Source organism: Chrysochloris asiatica, unplaced genomic scaffold (genome assembly GCF_000296735.1).
Source record: "Chrysochloris asiatica unplaced genomic scaffold, ChrAsi1.0 scaffold00104, whole genome shotgun sequence".
NCBI lineage: Eukaryota > Metazoa > Chordata > Mammalia > Afrosoricida > Chrysochloridae > Chrysochloris > Chrysochloris asiatica.
In genome coordinates this window covers 4,839,129-4,859,250 of record NW_006408622.1, presented here as the reverse complement: position 1 = coordinate 4,859,250, position 20,122 = coordinate 4,839,129, and the positions used below count along the sequence as shown (strand labels likewise).

Here is a 20,122-nt window from a genome sequence, read left to right as displayed (position 1 = left end):
GTAGGGGAAAGAGCATCTCTAGGAGGAATTTAGCCAGCAAAGCACCTTCACAGGGAACTCTGAGAATTTGAAAACGAAGAAACATTACTCCAGAACCTTCCTTTTAGCCCAGAGAGTGCTACAATTCACAGGACCACTTACTTAGAAATTGCTTCTGGGAGCCTGGCTGGGCCACACCTTTTTCCCTTTCTTTCCATCACCAACCCTGTGCTCTAGTTTGTCCCTTACCTGCCTACCCACAGCCCCCACGGCCAGACAGAGTGCCTTCACACAGACACGTCACCTCTACCTGTTGGGCGAGATTCATAACACTACGTTGGAAGCGACTTCCACTGGCTCAGAAATGAAGCCCATTATACCCCAGCTTACTGTTTTATATGTATGTGAGACCTGTTCATTTCTTTTTACCCAGTGGTTTAGTTTAGTTAATGATGATAATAAATATGAACGAGAGAGTTGATGCCTCTGACTTTCTGATTGGTAAGGTGAACCCCTCTGTCCTCCTTGGACACATCTTGAATGGCATGTACCACCGTGAGCCAGGGGCGCAGGGCTCAGGACCCTCCTGGGGGTCCAGTGGGAGTGGAATCCCACTGAAGGGGGTCAGCAAAGGCTGTCTTGGCAGCCCACACCACATCCCACACTCCCACATTCCTGATACAATCGCCTTTCTACTCCATCGACTCATCCTAAGTGCTTCTAGCAGAGGACAAGGGGGAAGAGCAGGCTTCTAAGTGCAAGTTTCCCAGTTCATTTAGCGGAGCTCTTGTTTTCTTGTCTTCAGAACGGGGTCTTGTTATTGGCTACCCAAAACCATTGAATGGAGTCCTGGTGTGGAGCTGTAGGATAAGAACTGATCACAAGGTCGGTTTGAACAAAGTCAGTGGTTCAAACCCACCAGTCGCTCCTCAGATACCCTTTACAAAGGACCTGTGAGTTGGAATCAACTCACCTGCACTTAACAACAACAACAACAGGGACCACTGAGAGGAACAAATGCAATACACAAAAAAGTGTTTCATATACATGCACATCTTATTTAGGATTATTGGGTTTTATTTTATTTTGATGCATTATTTGGTTTCCTGGGGCATTGGGCTAGAAATTTTGGAGAAAGCTTTTGTAAGTTTGGGAGATTTTATTTCTTAGGAAGATGCGTATCTACCTGATAATCCCAGTTAGTTCTGCTAGAGCTAAATTCTTCAGTTCATCTCTTTGTCTGGAAATCTTTCAAGAGATGGGTAGCTGACTTGATGTAAACAGTTGGTTTGGATTATGGGGTAGGGCATTGTGTGGAAGTTTCTGGAAAGAAGCTGTCCCAGCAGTGTTGTGATGTTAAAGAGGAACTTTTCAATGGAACAACTGGGGGAAAACTGAAGTAGAGATCCCCCCAATCAGCCCCTCACTTGCTCACCTTTGCTCATGCATATTCCTTTGCAGCTTTTGTAGTGGCTGCTTTGGTTTGAATGAAAGCTCTCTCTCCCTCACAGTTCAGCTACCTCCTCTGTTAGAGCTGGCAGCAAAACTTTCTACTTTTTGAAGAGCAAAGAGTTAGAGGATGTGTACTTGAAGTAGAGTGGTAGGGTGTGGATCGGGCCTGATGCCAGAATGAGGGGATCACCAACTGAGGCTGCTTCCTGTCCTTCCCCCTTCCTTCCCAGCAGCCCACACTCTTGGCCCAATGCTTTTGAAAGTACTGCTCCTACTTCCAGAGACACTCACTTGCTGAATGGACTTTGGACCCTAGCATATCTGCTTGCTCTGGGATTGGCCAAAGTCTGGATATACATGAGATGTTCTGACAACTATTTCGGAGGTTTAGAGAAGTCATGAGTGATGTTCATTCATCAGTTAATTGATTCCATAGATAATTATTGAGCGGCCACTGTGGGTCAGATATTAGGGCCGGTTGGTGTTGTTAGGAGCCATTGAGTTGGTACCAACTCATAGTGAGCCAGTGCACAACAGAATCAAACACTGCCCAGTCCTGTGCCAACCCCACAATCATTGCTACGTTTGTGTCCATTGCTGCTGCCACTGTGCCAATCCATCCTGTTGGAAGTCTTCATCTTTATCTCCAACCCTCCACTTTACCCAACATGATATCCTTCTCCAGGAAGTGGTCCCTTCTGATAATATGTCTCAAGTGTAAAAGATGAAGTCTGGCCATCCTGGTTTCCATGGAGCACTCTGGCAGTACTTCTAACACAGATTTGTTTGTTCTTTTGGCCATGATACTTTCAATATTCTCCTCCAACACCATAACTCAAATGCATCAATTCTTCTTGGTCTTCCTTATTCACTGACCAACGTTCGAGTGCAAATGAGGTTATTGAAAATACCATGGCTTGGGTCAGGTGCACCTTAGTCCTCCAACTGACTTTGCTCTTGAGCACTTTAAAGAGGTCTTTATTAGGACTGTAGCAGATACCAAGGAAGCTGGTCCTGACCACAAAAAGCTTAAAGTCTACTGGACTGTCCAGCTGTAAGCGAGCTGTCAGGGGCGTGCCTTGTAATGAGAAAGGAGAAGATAAGACAAAGCCACTCCTCACTGAAAGTGACTTTCTCCTATGGCTTGGTGAGGGTAGATTAGGTCACCCCTCACTTCTCTGCATGGGCCCAGGAATTCCAGTAGAAAATACAGCAGTGGAAACTGGGGCAGGAGAGGTCTGGGAATATTCTAGAAACTGAGAGGCAGAAGAGAGATGGTGGAGGATGTTGGGATCACCTTGAAGGATTTGGACTTTCTCCCAAGCCTGGTGAGGAGTCACTTGTGGTGTCATGGGGTGTGGAGCGTGACATGTCCATGCCACGTTTTCTGACGGTTCCCGTGAGAAAGGGTGGAAGGTGCTGGAGCCAGACTCAGAGTTCATCTAGGAGGCAGCGAAAGGTGTTGGTCCTCAGACCAGTCTGGCATTGCATCCGTGTGGCCGTGGAGAAGGAGCAGACCTGTCACAAAGACACTTTGCTTGTGGGAGTGACCTCAAATTAGCCTCTTTTCAAATGCGACCGTGAATGTCAGTTGCTTACCTACTGTGTGCCAAGGCTGTGGCGAATATAAGACATGAGTGTGCTGTAAGTTAAATAGTAACGAAGAGTTCAAATCACTCTGCGAGATGGTACCAGGACTCCTCAAGGCCATGAACAATTCATCATTAGGTCCATGGTGTGGACAGTGGCCCCAGAAGGAAAGACCACTGAAAAACGCTGTGTTGGAAACCGACTTCTCATCCAGGCCTGTTCACCAATCGCTTGACCTTTCATTGTCCTCATAGTCAGTGCTTGGAGACACCCAACCCACCCTTCCTTGGCTGATCTACGGTCTGAACTGTGCTGCTGTGTGGAGCGTCTTCCTTCCATCCCACCAGGGACTTTTTCACTAGGTTCAGTCCTGAGGAAGGAAGGACTAAGGAGTAAAGTGATTTCTGAGTGTGTGGGTGAGGAGCTTGTCCCTACAGAGTGAGTGACTTTACATCTTTGTCCTTGCTCCGAAATGCCAGGTGAGAGAACATGTGAGAAAGACAGTCCTTGCAGACCCTCGAGCTCCATGCTCTGCACTGCACAGATGGTGGAACAATGGGCTAGAGGGAGAGAACATTCTACCACCTGTGATATGGGTCATATTCCACACTTGCGGAGTGCAGGAATCCTTTCCACTCTCAGGCCCGTCTTCCATCTCCCTGTGCCCATTTCCAACTCATTACAACTGTATGAGTCCAGTAATATAGACAGGAGATGGTAGTCTCAGAGGAGTATAATTACGGCAAATTACAATGGAAGGACCAATCCTATGCCCTCCATTTTACCACAGAGGGAAGAATCGGTGTGTAGAAATCTTAGGCTCAACTTTAGGGAATTTCTCTCACAGCCAGGTCTGAAAAGACTAGCCATGAAACAAATGTGCATGAAAGTAACCTCAGGACCTACGACTAGGCCAGGTGTAGTGTGGGGTAAAGCCAGTTCTCCCCAAGACCCAGGTTCTCTTGAGACTGGAGCTTTTGAATTGTCTTCAGAGTTGGGTTTTGTTACCATCAGGGAAGTTGGTCTTATTTTTCTTTCACTATTAATTTTGTCTTTAGTCATCAGATTTCATGGTATATTCCAATACATTGGGGGTCAGTACAGAGTGAGACCTGCTCAGGGAAATGAAGAGGTGCCATGGTGAGCCATGCTGTGATGGAATTTCTTGCTTTGGGGAGTTCTGCCCTGGGTGGGACGCGGTCCAACAAAGCTGCTGGATTTCCCTCTTTTCTTCTTTCCAAATCTGTGTTGGAGCCAGAATGCTTCTTAGAAGCCAGGATGGTGAGACTTTGTATTTAGAACACGGTACCAGGAGAGCCTGCATGCCACAGAAGTCCCTGGGTGATGCAAGCCTTCTCAACTACTACTGGAAGGCTGGCGATTTGAGTCCACATAGGAGATACCCAGAACAAAGGCCTGGCGATCTAATTTCAGAACATCAGCTATTGAAAACCCTCTGGTGCACAGGCTTACGCTAATACATGCGGAGGTGCCGTGAGTTAGAACTGACTTGCTGTCAGCTGCTGTTTTAGTTCTCTGACTGCCTGGTGTCTTCCTACAGTGGCTGTGCGTGGGGCCCTTTCTTGATTCCTAACGCTTTAAGGAGAGCAAAGCAGCCAGGCTGGGGGTTTCATCTCTAATTGAGAAGGGCCTTTGGTCCCCATCCCTGCTCAGGTGGGGCCTGGGCTCTTCCTTGAGTCCCCGTTGTAGAGACACAAGCTCTTGGCTATTTTGATTTTTTTTCTCCTCGCTCTGACTGATTGCTCCAAATAAAATCCCTTTCATCGAAACGCTGTACATGTGGGTAGCCGGTGACGTCAACCCCACGTCCCTGGATCTTGCACCTTTAGACTCAGTTCTCAATGTTCTGATTGCCTGGTTTGGTTGTGCCTGAGGGGGTTCTGGGGTCATGGAGTTTCAGTGGTAAAAATAAGAACAGGCGAGTCTTTCTACCTCCCGCTGCCCTCCTCCAGACCTGACAACCCCATAGGCATTTTCAAGTGCCGATTTTCAGATGTTATTGTTGGCTGACATTGACTTAGCTTCAGTAGATGATCATCCCATGGACAAAACATTGCCTGGTTCTGCACCATCCTCAAGATTTCCCGTCTGCTCCAGCCACTGTGTATTTTGAGTTCCTTCCTGTCTAGGGACCATCTTCTTGCACTGTGCAACCACTGCTTACTTAGGGACCTGGTATTGCTCCAGAGACCGGGTCCGTATGCCAAAGGGATGTGATAGGAGAAGTAGGATGCTGAGGAGGCAGCTCTGAAGCCAGAGCCTGAGAACTGCTATGCTCTGGAGCCCAAGGCCCTGTCCGTGCTGGCGTGCCAGCGGACCTGAGGCCCAGAGGCTGGACTAGAGACATAGGTGGTGGCTCTGGGGCTTGAGCGACCGGTAAGTCCAGGGGTCAGGATGGGTGGTTGAGGTTGCTGACCATTACCCACAACCCCAACCACTTGCTGCCACACCACCACGCCCCAGCTATGGAAGACTTTACAGAAACCACAGAGATGCTTTTGGTTTTGTAAGGCTTGGAAGCCAAGACCAAGAACCTTGAGACTAGCAGCTTCTCAGAAGAGGAGTTTAGCAGCCTCCACAGAAGGGGACACCAGATTCTGCTGTAGCCTCCTCCGGGCCCCAGGTTACCCCCTCCCCAATCTTTTTACTGCAGGGTTTGGTCCCTCTAGGGCATGGGATGTTGAGGAGAACAATGCCAACAACTTCCCTAACTCACACCTCCTCCTGGGCCACTCTGGCCACTCATGGGGCCTTATCAGAAGGGTTCCCTCAAAATCTACCTCACTAGCCTATTCAGAAAGAAGAGCAGAGGTGAGGGTGGGACCAGCAAGAGGTCTTGTGGAGACCTGGCTGCTTCAAGTCTGGTAGATATGGGTGGCTCTGTAGGCCGGGAACTGGATACAAGGCGGAAATCCTAGCTATTGTGCAAAATGGTACCATCGAAGTCAGTTCTGACACACAGCCACTTCCGGCACAGCAGTGAAACCCTGCTTGGTCCTGTTTCATCCTCACAGTTTTTACCCTTGAGTCCATTGTTGCTGCCACAGAGTTAGTCCGTCTCATTGGAGGTCTTCCTCTTTTTCCCTGACCCTCCTCCTCATGAAGCATGATGTCCTCCTCCAGGGACTGTTCTCTCCTGATACCGTGTTCTAAGTACAAAAGACAAAGTCTCGCCATCCTGGCTTCTAAGAAGCATTCTGGCTCTACTTCTTCCGACACAGATTTGTTTGTTGTTCTGGCAGTCCATGGGACTTTGAATATTTGAGTCCAACCCCGAATTTAAATACCTCAATTCTTCTTTGATCTTCCGCGTTCATTGTCCAGCTTTCACATGTATATTATTGTTGTTATTGTTGATAAATATCAACACGTTGGTTCCAACTCATAGAGACCCTGTATAGGGTTTTAGAGGAGTGACTGGTGAATTTGAAATACCAGCCTTGTGGTTAACAATCCAGTGCTTATCCTACAGTGCCACACCAGGTCTCACATGTTTATTTCTTGTTGTTTTCGTTGTTAAATGCCATTGAGTTGATTCTGATTCATTGTAGAGTTTCCAAGGAGCAACTGTTGGGTTTGATCTGCTGACCCTGGGTTTGTGGTCCAGTGCTGACCCTATAGCGCTGGACTGGGAGTCCACATGTTTATTTCTTGTTGTTGTTTTCGTTGTTAAATGCCATTGAGTTGATTCTGATTCATTGCACCCTTGTGTAGAGTTTCCAAGGAGCAACTGTTGGGTTTGATCTGCTGACCCTGGGTTTGTGGTCCAGTGCTGACCCTATAGCGCTGGACTAGGAGTCCACATGTTTATTGGTATTGCTGCTGTTAGAGGCATCGAGTCACTTCTGACTCATAGCAACCCTGTATAGGGTTTCTAAGGAGCAACTGGTGGCTTTGAACTACAGACCATTTGGTTTGCAGTCCACTGCGGATCCTACAGAGCCACCAATTAAAAATGCCATTAGTTGGGTCAGGCACACCTTAGTTCTTACACTGACAATTTAGCTCTTGAACACTATAAAGAGGTCTTTTGCAGCAGATTTGCCTAATGCAATGCATCCTTTAATTTCTTGACTGCTGCATCCATGAGTGTTGGTTGTTGTTCCAAGCCAAATGAAGTCTTTGACAACTTCCATCTTTTCTCAGTTAGTATGAAGTTCTTTATTGGTCTAGTTCTGAGAATTTTTATTTCTTTACATTGAGATGCAATCAATACTGAAAGCTCTAGTCTTTCAAAACTAACTCAACAGTGCTTAACAACAACAATCTCTGACTTAAAATTGTTACTCAACATAGGACTGGCCACACCATAAGACTGCCCAGACAGTGGTGGTAAAAATACCCCAAATCACTGAATTCAAGAGAATGGGGGAAAAAAAAAAACCTCACTTTCCCCCACTGCCAGAATGAGTGCTCAGTTTTACATCTCTGGGTGTGCGCCTCCTTGAATCCATAGCCCTTGGGCCTGTCCTCTACTTGCTCTGGACGTGCATGCTGGACTTACATCCTCAGTTACATCGCTTCCAGGAAGATAGGATCCCTGTTGGATACCCATGAAGCTTATGCTGAGTAAATATTGACAAAGTAGTCTAAAGAGCAAACACTTTGACATTTGTAAGGTCCACTGGAAGGTCTTGTATATATTTATATAGCAAGAATGAGCACCGCATACCAATTTCCCTGAACTTGCTCTCACATAATTCTGCACAAATAGCATATGCGTGTGTTTGAGTAGGGGGCTAAGATGGGCTCAGTGTTCACATGGGAACCGGGGCCAGGCCTGGGTGAGAGTGGGGCAGGGGCTGTAATGAACAGCTGTAATGAACAGCATCCATGCCTGGAGTGAAACTTTCTCTAAGCCTTTAGGAGACCTGCTTTTCTAGAAGGAAGAAAGAAGAAAACAACCCCACAAAACCTTATTTTAAATTTCTTGTAAGGGAGACACTACTCTTTTGACTTTGTAAAAATGTTATTGATGTTTCTGTACTTTATATTTATTAAAGATTGAGTCTCAAAAATGTAATGAGTAAAAACTGCTTGCTTAATTTAAATTGTGAATCTGTCTGTTAAGAAATGCATTAGGGGTAGGAGAAGCATAAGACATATTAATTGACAGACAGGAACTGCTGTCTCTGAGGTTGATACAAGTAATTTATTACTTTAGAAATGAATGCCACCTCCAGAATGTGCTTCATTAATTTCAAATTTAGTTTTAATTTCAAGCTGTTGCCCCTTGAGAAGAATAAGGTGGCAAATTATGTTTGAAGAGCAGATTTTTTTTTTTTTTTTTGCTCCAAAGAAACACCACATTTTAACTATTTAATTTTACAAATAAATGTGCCCGTCTATTTGTCTGCATTTCTTGAGAGCTGAGAAAATACACAAGGTAAAATGAACACTCACTAATTTTTTCTTCTTCTTCTTCTTCTTTCTTTCTCTCTGCTTTCCTTCACTCCTGCCTGACCCACCCTCCCACCTGTTACCATGGCAGCCTATGTTTCAGATGAACTCAAGGCTGCTGCCCTGGTGGACGAAGATATAGACCCAGAAGAGAACCCTGCAGATGGAGAACCCTCAGCCAAATACATGTGTCCCGAGAAGGAACTCACTAAGACCTGCTCCAGTTACCAGAATTCCCCGGTTGCCGAGTTTTCCAGCCACGAAATGGACAGCGAGTCCCATATCAGTGAGACCAGTGACCGGATGGCAGACTTTGAGAGTGGTTCCATCAAGAACGAAGAGGAGGCAAAGGAGGTCACTGTCCCACTGGAAGACACCACCGTGTCGGATAGCTTGGAGCAGATGAAAGCTGTGTACAACAACTTCCTCTCCAACTCCTACTGGTCCAATCTCAACCTCAACCTGCACCAGCCCTCCTCGGAGAAGAACAATGGCAGTAGCAGCAGCAGTAGTAGCAGTAGTAGCAGCTGTGGCAGCGGCAGTTTTGACTGGCACCAGAGCGCCATGGCCAAGACACTCCAGCAAGTGTCGCAGAGCCGTATGCTGCCAGAACCCAGCCTGTTTAGCACTGTGCAGCTGTATCGGCAGAGCAGCAAGCTCTACGGCTCCATCTTCACTGGGGCCAGCAAGTTCCGCTGCAAGGACTGCAGCGCTGCCTACGACACGCTGGTGGAGTTGACGGTGCACATGAATGAGACTGGTCATTACCGCGACGACAACCACGAGACCGATAACAACAACCCCAAGCGCTGGTCCAAGCCGCGCAAACGCTCCTTGCTGGAGATGGAAGGGAAGGAGGATGCCCAGAAGGTGTTAAAGTGCATGTACTGCGGCCACTCCTTTGAGTCCCTTCAGGACTTGAGTGTCCATATGATCAAAACAAAACACTACCAAAAAGTGCCTCTGAAGGAACCCGTCACCCCTGTCGCAGCCAAAATCATCCCTGCCACTCGGAAGAAAGCGTTGCTAGAGCTTGAGCTTCCCAGTTCCCCGGATTCCACTGGAGGAACCCCCAAAGCTGCACTGGCAGACACCAATGATGCACTTCAGAAGAACTCCAACCCTTACATTACACCAAATAACCGGTATGGCCACCAGAATGGGGCCAGCTACGCATGGCACTTTGAGGCCCGTAAGTCCCAGATCCTGAAGTGCATGGAGTGTGGCAGTTCCCACGATACACTGCAGGAGCTCACTGCCCACATGATGGTGACCGGACACTTCATCAAGGTCACCAACTCGGCCATGAAGAAGGGGAAGCCAGTCATGGAGACGCCCATCACCCCCACCATCACGACCCTGGTTGATGAGAAGGTGCAGTCGGTGCCCCTGGCAGCCACCACCTTTACATCCCCCTCCAATACGCCTTCGAGCATCTCCCCAAAACTAAATGTGGAGGTCAAGAAGGAAGTGGACAAGGAGAAACCAGTCCCTGAGGAAAAACCGAAGGAAAAGGAAAAACCCGGTGAAGAGGAGGAGAAGTATGACATCTCTTCCAAATACCACTATTTGACAGAAAATGATCTAGAAGAAAGTCCCAAGGGGGGACTGGACATCCTCAAGTCCCTTGAAAACACAGTGACATCGGCAATCAACAAGGCCCAGAATGGCACTCCCAGCTGGGGGGGCTACCCCAGCATCCATGCTGCCTACCAACTCCCCAACATGATGAAGTTGTCTCTGGGCTCCTCAGGGAAAAGCACACCTCTGAAGCCCATGTTCAGCAACAACGAAATGGTGTCTCCCACAAAAAGCCAGACGCTGGTCTCTCCACCCAGCAGCCAGACCTCACCCATGCCCAAGACGAACTTTCATGCCATGGAGGAGCTGGTTAAAAAAGTCACCGAGAAAGTTGCCAAAGTCGAAGAGAAGATGAAGGAGCCAGAGGGTAAGCTGTCGCCACCCAAGCGGGCCACACCCTCCCCATGCAGCAGCGAAGTCAGCGAGCCCAACAAGATGGAGGCAACGAGCGACGGGGGCTTCAAAAGTCAGGAGAGCAGCCCCAGCCCCCAGCGGGATGGGTGCAAGGAAGGGAGTCCTCCAGCAGAACCAGTGGAGAACGGCAAGGAGCTGATGAAGCCCATGGCCAGCGGCCTGAGCAGCAGTACGGCCATCATCACTGACCACCCACCTGAACAGCCTTTTGTGAACCCCTTGAGTGCCCTTCAGTCGGTCATGAACATTCACCTGGGCAAGGCTGCCAAGCCCTCCCTGCCCGCCCTTGACCCCATGAGCATGCTTTTTAAGATGAGCAACAGCTTGGCTGAGAAGGCAGCGGTGGCTACCCCACCGCCCCTCCAGTCCAAGAAGGTAGACCACCTCGACCGCTATTTCTATCACATCAACAACGACCAGCCCATAGACTTGACAAAAGGGAAGAGTGACAAAGGCTGTTCTTTGGGTTCAGTGCTTTTGTCACCCACGTCCACATCCCCGGCAACCACCTCATCCACGGTGACAACGGCAAAGACATCTGCCGTGGTCTCATTCATGTCAAACTCGCCGCTACGCGAGAATGCCTTGTCAGATATATCTGATATGCTGAAAAACTTGACAGAGAGCCACACGTCAAAATCCTCCACTCCTTCCAGCATCTCGGAGAAGTCTGACATTGACGGGGCCACTTTAGAGGAGGCTGAGGAGTCGACGCCTGCGCAGAAGAGGAAGGGCCGCCAGTCAAACTGGAACCCCCAGCATCTGCTGATCCTGCAGGCCCAGTTTGCGGCCAGCCTGCGGCAGACGTCGGAGGGGAAGTACATCATGTCAGACCTGAGCCCCCAGGAGCGGATGCACATCTCAAGGTTCACGGGACTCTCCATGACCACCATCAGCCACTGGCTGGCCAATGTGAAATACCAGCTTCGAAGGACAGGCGGAACAAAGTTCCTCAAAAACTTGGACACTGGCCACCCCGTGTTCTTTTGTAATGACTGCGCATCGCAGATTAGAACTCCTTCTACATACATCAGTCATCTCGAGTCCCACCTGGGCTTCCGCCTACGGGACTTGTCCAAACTGTCCACTGAACAGCTTAACAATCAAATAGCACAAACCAAGTCACCGTCAGAAAAATTGGTGACGTCCTCCCCCGAGGAGGATCTGGGGACCTCCTACCAGTGCAAGCTTTGCAACCGGACCTTTGCGAGCAAGCATGCGGTCAAACTTCACCTTAGCAAAACCCACGGAAAATCACCGGAAGACCACCTTCTGTATGTGTCTGAGCTAGAGAAGCAGTAGCAATTGATTTTGATTAAAAGGACTCTCATTTGCTTTGAGGGAAATGCTGGAAGGCACCTTTCAGACCCTCGGTCTTGTTCTTGGCACATGTTCTTATTTTAGCTGCAGAGAACCACCCTGGGCTGGACTGTTTTGTATAACTGTACAGTGTTTAATAGAGTTGCATAATCAGCTGTTATTACTGGTAAAAATATGAAGGTTAAAATGCAGTGGTAAGTGTTTGGGACTTTGTGTAAATGGGATTTAGTTGTGGGCGTCTTTCTGATGCTTTAAGCTGCATGCATTAACAGACAGTTTAACGCATTTATAACGAAACCGGGCACGCTTTTTCCATGTGACTCTCATGTGCTACGATTTCTCACCCTTTCATCTTTAGCCCTCTGAGTACTTTGAAGCACTTTTGCATTAATTTGGTTATAAAATGAAATAAGACTAATGTATGAAGCTCTGTTTTTTAAACTCCTTACCAGCTTAGTTATAATGAATAATATGAACCTCCATTTATGCAGGTCTGCAGGGGTACAACACGCCTTGAAATTTAAAAGAATATTATTTTCACATTGAAACATAGATGTATATATTGTATAGACTTCAGACTCTCTTATGAAAAATGTAATTGTGACTAAATGACCTTTTCCCCCTGCATTTATAGCAACAGTGTTTTATGTACCTACTATGCTCTGGGCATAAACTGTGCCTATGTAGAGTGTATATTTTGTTTTGTTTTTTTAAGGTCTATGGTTTTGTTTTTGTTTTTACATGCAAACATTGTACATTATACAGAAGCTACCACAGATAGCGTTTATAAAGTATACAGAAACAGTATCTGAAAGCAAAGTATGATTCTTTGTTTTGCTATACAGTACATCTATATTGATAGAGGTTCATGTTTAAATTATACATATTTATTAGCATCATGTTATCACTTGTTTGGAGCATTCTGAATAAACCAAGCTAGGAAATGTATCCAAGGCAAGCGTCCTAACTATTTTGCACATGATTTTTAAAGGTATTTATTAGAAATCAAAGACCAAGACCGTTCAAAACAAACACAGTGCTCAAAGGGTTAAGTCTATTTGAAAAGAAAAGAAAAGAAAAAAAAAAAATAGGACAAAGAAAAAAAGAACTTGTACTGTATTTCCTAAACATTGATAAAGCCTTTAAAATGTTTGTACTGTAATACTTTGCTTAAAAGTCATAAGGCATTCTGTGGTCCCACCTCTTTCACTTATTTATAAGCCCTCTTGGTTGCTATTTCATATCGTAGGGTACCTTTTATTTCAAATGGTAACTTTCTTTTTGTTCTTCCTAATTATTCTCCCAAGATCCCACACTGCAGCTTCATCTTTAGGCTTCTGAAAGGTAACTCGTGGTTACCGGCTCGCCAAGTGATTCTGTTCTTCTCTGTTTTTGGCAGTTAATTTGCAGAAGTAACTGACAGCTGACACCATATGAGAACCTATGTATAAAATATTGGCATGTAAACAGCACAGAAACCGTAACACGCTCTGTGCCCTGTTTTCGTTGTTGACAATGAAGCACCATTATGTGACTCTTCATATAACCCTTTTTTCTACGGCAGCATTAAAATTGTCTTTTTGCTATAATTTTGTGTTGTGTTCACAATTATGTCTGCAATGTGCTCCGACGAACGAGCACATTAAAATGAAATTGAATGTGATCTGTTTATTGTTGAGCTGGTAGCTGGCTCTGCCAGGTGCTGGCAGTCAGAGTCTGCACGTAAATCAGGCGAGTTTTCAGTGAACTTTTGGCGTTTGGAGAGCAGGGAACACTTACTAAGAAGTGGTGTGAACAGAATTTTCCCCAGGAAGGAAAATGTGAAAGAAAGGAAGAAGAAATCCACATGAGGTTAGATTCTACATGGAAAAGTACCCTGATAAAACACCAGGATCCAGTAGCCTTGTTTGGCCAGCTTCTCCTGCCGATAGGGTTGTGGGGGAGGGGGAGTTTGGCCTACCTCATGGATCTATACAGAAGTCAGGGCTCTGAAACATTTAGGAAGCTGATGGGGACGAAAGGTCCTTGAAAGGTTTGGGCTCGATGTTTCTTCCTATTGATTCCAAATTTTCAAAAATGCACAACCCAGGACCAAGCTGGACAGACAGACTTTGGGGTCCACAGGCTGTCTGCTATACCAAAGCAACCACAGATAAGAAGGGGAGGGACTGAACCCACTCACAGGGGGCTGGGGAGAGCGTTTATATGATAATCACAAGCTTTTATTAGCTCTGGCAAATCATGCCAACAAAACGCTGGGAACATCATGTAAAATTGTAAAATACCTTTATTACTATATTCAAACCACTCTCGTAGTTAGGCAGAATCGTACCTCCTAACCTAGAATTATACAAATGAGAGATGTATTACATCTGTGTAATACATAAAACACCTCAACTCTAAAAAAAAAAAAGAAAAAGGAAAGGAGAAAAAATACTCTTTTATTAAAAATTTAAATTAAGCCCTTTCAGAGATGTTCAGCAACACGCCTACGTGTTTTTCCCGCTCTTCCCCACCCCTTTTTGTCACGATGATTCCAAAATTTCTATCTACTCAGTTTTCTTTCAGCAATTCATCTATCTCCGGGATTCTGGAGAAAACCTCACTAGAGTTTAAAATTGTGTTTTGGCGAACCCGAGAGTGCTGAAGAAACTCTGATCTTATCTGGTGAGGAGAGTACCAGAGGGGGAACGTCTCCTACAGGCGGAGTGGGAATGGGCTTCCCCCTCCCCCGGATCCTGGATACACCCCATCTCCTCCAGGGCTGGCCCAGAGTACTGTCCGATCATCCCCAACCCTGTTGGTTTTTACCTGAAGGTGCCAGCTACCTGGAACCTGGCCCTGGGGACAGCGATATCCTCCTGTGTGTTCTGTATCTTCACATCCTGGAGCCCAGATTTCTACTCTTGAATTTTTCACAGGTTAAATATAGCATTGGTTTATTAGAATCCAAAGTCCTGTGTCTAACAGATTAAACTGACAACACTTCCATCACCACAAGGGCCCATGTGGCTGGAAGAGAGATGGGATTTGTACAAGTGATGGCGGAACCCCCCCCTCTTTACAGTTTGGGAGACAAACCTGACATTTTGCCCATCTCCTCCTCACCCCACCTCCAGGAGCAACTTTAGGATTTTTCAATTTGGGGGTAGATGTGAGAATTTGCAGCCAAGGTGGGTAGCAGGTGAAATCACTCCATTGGTGCTAATAGGCAGAAAGACATGCTCATATTAATTTTACCTTTAGAGGGGACGTGGTTACTGACTGCAAACCCCATTTGGTCCAAGGGCAATATCCTACACTGTGCAGCATGGAGGCCAAGCCATTTGCTCCCAAGTTTGCTGAGACCTCTTCTGACTGGGGAGCAGGCCAGTCACACCGAGACTCCATCCAGGACCCAGATGGTCCTGAAGTCCATGTGTGACAGCCTGGGATAAAATGGGTGGACACAAATTGTCTTCCCAATCGAATGTCCTTATGGACTGGTTCTCCTACATGGATGCAAACAGAGGATTGCGTACAGGAAGGAACAGGTCATCCAAGTCAAGTCTCTGTAGACAGCTCTAGGGAGGAGGGGCCGATGAGAAGTGAGGGAGGCTTTAATCACAGGTGTGGGGGTGACCCTGACCTCACCCAGCCCAAGCCCAGGCTTGTTGCAGCCCCACTCTCTATCTTGCAGCCATCACATTTACGCAGTATCTTAAAATAACATTTGTGATAAATGTGCAATTTAACTAATTTATGGTGCTGTGATGTGCTCAGGGCTACATGCAAGATGAAGATCTTAAATGGAGCTTGAACAGTTCACTTCACAACAAGAAATCAATATACCACATCTCAGCTAGTCGCTGCAGTCAACATTTAGCAAAAAATACCAGTGATGTATCTTTAAGTTTATAAGCAAGAGTTCTATAATTAACCCAAATCTTACATGTGCGTTAGAGAGTTGGGTGTTCATGAGGACCCGAGCCTCCCTGGCATCTCTGTTCTATTTTCATTCTGCAAAAGGAAAAGGAAAATTATTGAGGATCATTAATAGTGCCCAAGTGGCTGAGGCGACCTACCCCGCTGAGTTCAGGGCAGTGATCCCTGTATCCTGCCAAAGACGCCTCTCAAGTACAGACCAGTGTGGCAAGGTGGGCCTTACCTGCTAGCCCCTGGCCACCTACTGCTCCACAAACTAGTACTTGAAATGAAAAGAAAGCCCAATATTATGCCCAGCTCTAGGGAAGGTGGATCCCTACTGTGAAAGGATAGAATTTGGAAGAAAAAGGCCAGAGAGAGGAAAATAAAAAAGGCCACCAGCTAGTGGGAACCAAGGCACTTTTAATAAATCCAGTGTTCAAACTATTGTCTCTAGAGATGTCTAAGTTAGCCATTAAAAAAAAAAAAAATCAAACGACTTTATTTTATTTTTTTTTAGTTCATCTGTGCAGTTCTTTTGCAATTGGAACATTGCAATAGTATTTTCTTCTGTTGACTCTTTAGCAGAAAAATTACGCACTTTGTATTATAAGAAACAATTGTAAGGATGAAAACACACAAGCCCCAACACCACTCCTTGATAATAAACATTTTAACTTTAAAATAATAGCTATTATCGTTGTAGCTAATGGAGAAATTACCATTTCTACTTGGCCAGATAGTTCTTCTTTTGGTAATAGAAACACTACCCTTTTCTCTCCCTAGGGATTCATTAGTAGATCCTTGTAATCCTCTTTGGCAAAAGGGAACCTGAAAAGAAAATTCTCTTGGGACCTCGTACCAGTCGATGGCTCTCAGCCTTCATCTGACCTCAGAGAACACGAAAAATGTGCTAGAAAAAGGTACCCGGGTTTGTGATCCTCCCACGCAATTCCTGTGTGTACTGGCCTTTGCGAATACTCTATAGTTAGCTCCAGACACAGTCCCGCTCCTGTGGATAAATCTCCAGCTCAGTCTCTTTAGCATAACGCTTCTGGGAAGCAAGCGTCTCTCTGTCAAAGCCCCACCTTCGCCTGTGCAGTTTGGCAGCTTTGCCTCAGCCCTGGGCTGGTTCCTAGTACAGTTGGTGCAGAGCCTTGAGCGAACACACGGTTTTTGTTTCCAGGGAGGCTTCTTAATTTCCTTGCACAGCATTGAGCCATTTTTCTGTCCCCACCAAGTTGATAGGAGGTGATCCCCTGAATCTGCTGGATGGTGGTGGCTCCAGAGGCATTCCAACTGCCTATGCCTTAAGACCACACCCCCTGCTCTGCCCAGACAAGGAATTTGCCAAGTGGTTGCTTTAGACAAGCTGATGGTGACTTAGGTCACTGCTTTGGACATCAGGAGTCAGGAGTAGCCTGCATCAAAGGCCGTCAAGATTCAGCATCCGAGTGTACCACCTGCAGTCCAAGGAACCAGGTGTTTGCGACATGAAATCTACTGATGGACGAGCCGGGGCTCTGCTTTCTGCAGCTTTTGTATCATGTCATGTGTTAATATAGTCTTAATACATCATTGATGATAATGATGAGAAGCAAGGTGACCCCTTCCCAAAGATGAACATCCACAATTAGCTAACTCAGGAATCAGATCCACTGTTGTTTACCGCTAACAGAGTCACCACTAGCTGCGAGTGGCGATTTAGATTTCAACTGGTTGGTAGTATAGTGGTTACGAATCGGGCTGCGAACCACAAGGTCAGCAGTTCGAAACTACCAGCTGCTCTGCGGGAGAAAGATGAGGCTTTCTGCTCCCGTAAAGAATTACAGCCTCAGAAACCCTGTTCAGGGTCGCTATGGGTCGGAACCGACTCAATAGCACTTAACAACAACAACAATAGTAAATGTAACAAAAATTTCAATTCCTCTGTCTGACTATCACATTTCAAGTGCTCGAAGGCCATGTGTGGATAGAGACGACTTTGGAGGCAACATGTTGTTATTTGTTGTGAAGTGCCGTCGAGTCGGTTCTGACCCATAGCGGCCCTGTATAAGGTTTCCAAGGAGCCGCTGGTGGGCTTGGACCACCGGTGTTGCAGCTCAAATGACTTTGCAGTACCCACAGTACCACACCAGGACTCCTGGTACACACAGCATGGATAGAGAAATGTCCATCACACAGAACATTCTATCGGGCTGTGCTGTCTATGCCATTACTTACAAGACATTTCCAGAGTAAGGGCTCCTGCCTCAATGATGAAGATCCATGGATATTTCCAACCATCCTTATTATATCTGTATGGACGCACACTGCTGTCTCACATCTCGGATCAAAGCCAAGGACACACGTAATTAGCCTTGAGCATAGATCATAAACAGAAATTCAGGCGTCAGTGTATGCATTTGCTGATTATTCCCCCAGCTGTGGCTATTACCTGACCTGTAAACCCCAGAGTCCAAAGATCTTATGGCGGTGGCCTTGACCTTGCCCTGCCCTTCCTGCTTCTCTGCCCAGGTGGGCTTGAATCCCACTTGGGGACTTGGACATTCAGTCTAGTCTCTGTGGCTGACGTGGGCCTTGCCTCTCATATTCAGGGACCAGGGATCCATGCACACACAGACCTGCAGCCCCCCAAAACCTCTGGCCCTCCCCTCCCATGCCCAGTCCAGCCCAGACTCCAGCAGTTGTCCACTCTCCTCTCTTAAAAAAAAAAAAAAATTAAGATATATAAAAAATGGGACTTTGAAAATGACCCCTTACATTTTGGGGGATTACATCTGAGAAATTACTGCCTTGCAACATTTCACTTGCAGTTACCCCCACCCCAGCAGGATCCCAGGGACACTTTTATGAGGATCATAATTGTGAGTTAACGATCTCCCAGGTCAAGTGAAATGAAATTACGAGAAACTGAAACCTATTTTAATTGGCGCATTTATGGCAAAATGAAGTCGGAGTGGCTGCCTTTACCTTTATGTGACTCCTTGGGTCATCACAATACCTGTGTCTGGGAACCAAGACTGAATAAACTCAGGCCATGAGAGAGTCGGGAGAAAAGGGAGAGAGAATGAGGTAGGTGTGTCAGGAAAGAGTCATTTTCTTAGCTTAAAAATTTTTTTTAAAATGGAGGTACAGTCGCCGGAGTTCCGCCTCAGTGACCATGAATCCGAGTCGGCAAAAGCTGAAGGACCTGGCTCCAGAAAGCCTCATCAGGGCTTGTCATCGCTCTAATGAATATCATTTAAATTGCTTTGTATATTGGTGGAGTTTGGATGTCGATTTAATTTGTGCATGTGTTTGAGTTCTTCTGCTTGGCTAGGCTAACAGAGAAGCAGCCGTCTAATGAAAACTGAGTTAGTGACAGTGTGACGCGCTGCGACGCAGTCAAATGGGTTTGAAGGGCTGCTCTGACAGCTCCGAAAGACGTCGATCCGGCTGGGGAAGAGAGGAGACATTTCTGTGCAGAGTGGACCTGCTGCTATTCCTTGTGGCCGCTCAGCATGGGTGGGATAGATATGTCCCATGCAGCTCAGCCTAGCCTCACATTGGGGAGAGTGCTTGAGGGACCTGGGATCGCTCTGCATCATGGAATTGAGGAGGCAGCTCAGTAAAGGTGAGACTCAGTGCTACTCCTCAAACAAGAGGTGTACCCAGAGCATCCCAGTCGAGATGATAAAAGGGGAGAAGAAGGCGTCCTCTCCTTTTGGCGTCCTCTCCCATTGTTTCCAGTTCAAGGAGTTCCCAATGTCCTCCCCCGTAGTCCAGATTCCATTTGCTCAGGACGGCTGATCACCCATTTTTAATTTGACCTCCCAGTCATCGGTGAGCTGGGATTCCTATTTGTAGGGCACTCCGGCCAGGAGTAGGGTTGAGCAGTAACCACCCACTGTCTCTCCAGACCGGTGGAGACACAGAGGCTGAACACAAATCTCGAGATCTTACTCAGCCATTCAACTAGTCCCCAGGTTCCGAAAGGCTCTGGCAGGAATGTGACATGTGATATTTGTGTTCCAGTAGAGACTGAGACTGGGGTGTCATTGGGCTCCAACTTCATCATGGGATCCCTGGTTCCAAGCATCCCAGATGCTCCCAGGGATAGTGAGTTCAGGTTTGGGGGCCTCATGACAGACTGAGGCAGAAGAATGCCTCCCTTCGCTTGCCTTCTCTTGCTTCTCAAGGTCTGGCCATCGGATGACCTTCACACCACTTTCTCCAACTTCTCACAAGAGCCTCTTCAGATATTGTCAGTATTAACATTATGAACAGGGTCTGCATATCACCTAGAAAAACATCTTGAAGGAGAACGTATTCCCAGACTCTGGATACTTCCTCAACTCTCTGAACCCACCAAATGGCTGTGTTCTAGGAATCAAACAAACAAACAAAAACAAAACCTCAAGATAAGAAAGATAGGCTCACTCCCCTCAATCAAACTGCAGACTTGTGAGGAATCACTGGA

General features: G+C 46.6%; 1 protein-coding gene across 1 annotated transcript in view; it reads left to right on the top strand.

The window, feature by feature from the left end:
• TSHZ3 (teashirt zinc finger homeobox 3) overlaps positions 1-13,346 on the top strand; it is an 88,939-nt gene extending 75,593 nt beyond the window's left edge. Inside the window, exon 2 of the mRNA XM_006867303.1 lies at positions 8,534-13,346. Within this exon, the coding sequence (XP_006867365.1) occupies positions 8,534-11,739 (3,206 nt within the window). The 3' untranslated portion in view covers positions 11,740-13,346. The remainder of the gene's footprint in view (positions 1-8,533) is intronic.
• Positions 13,347-20,122: the final 6,776 nt, after the last annotated feature.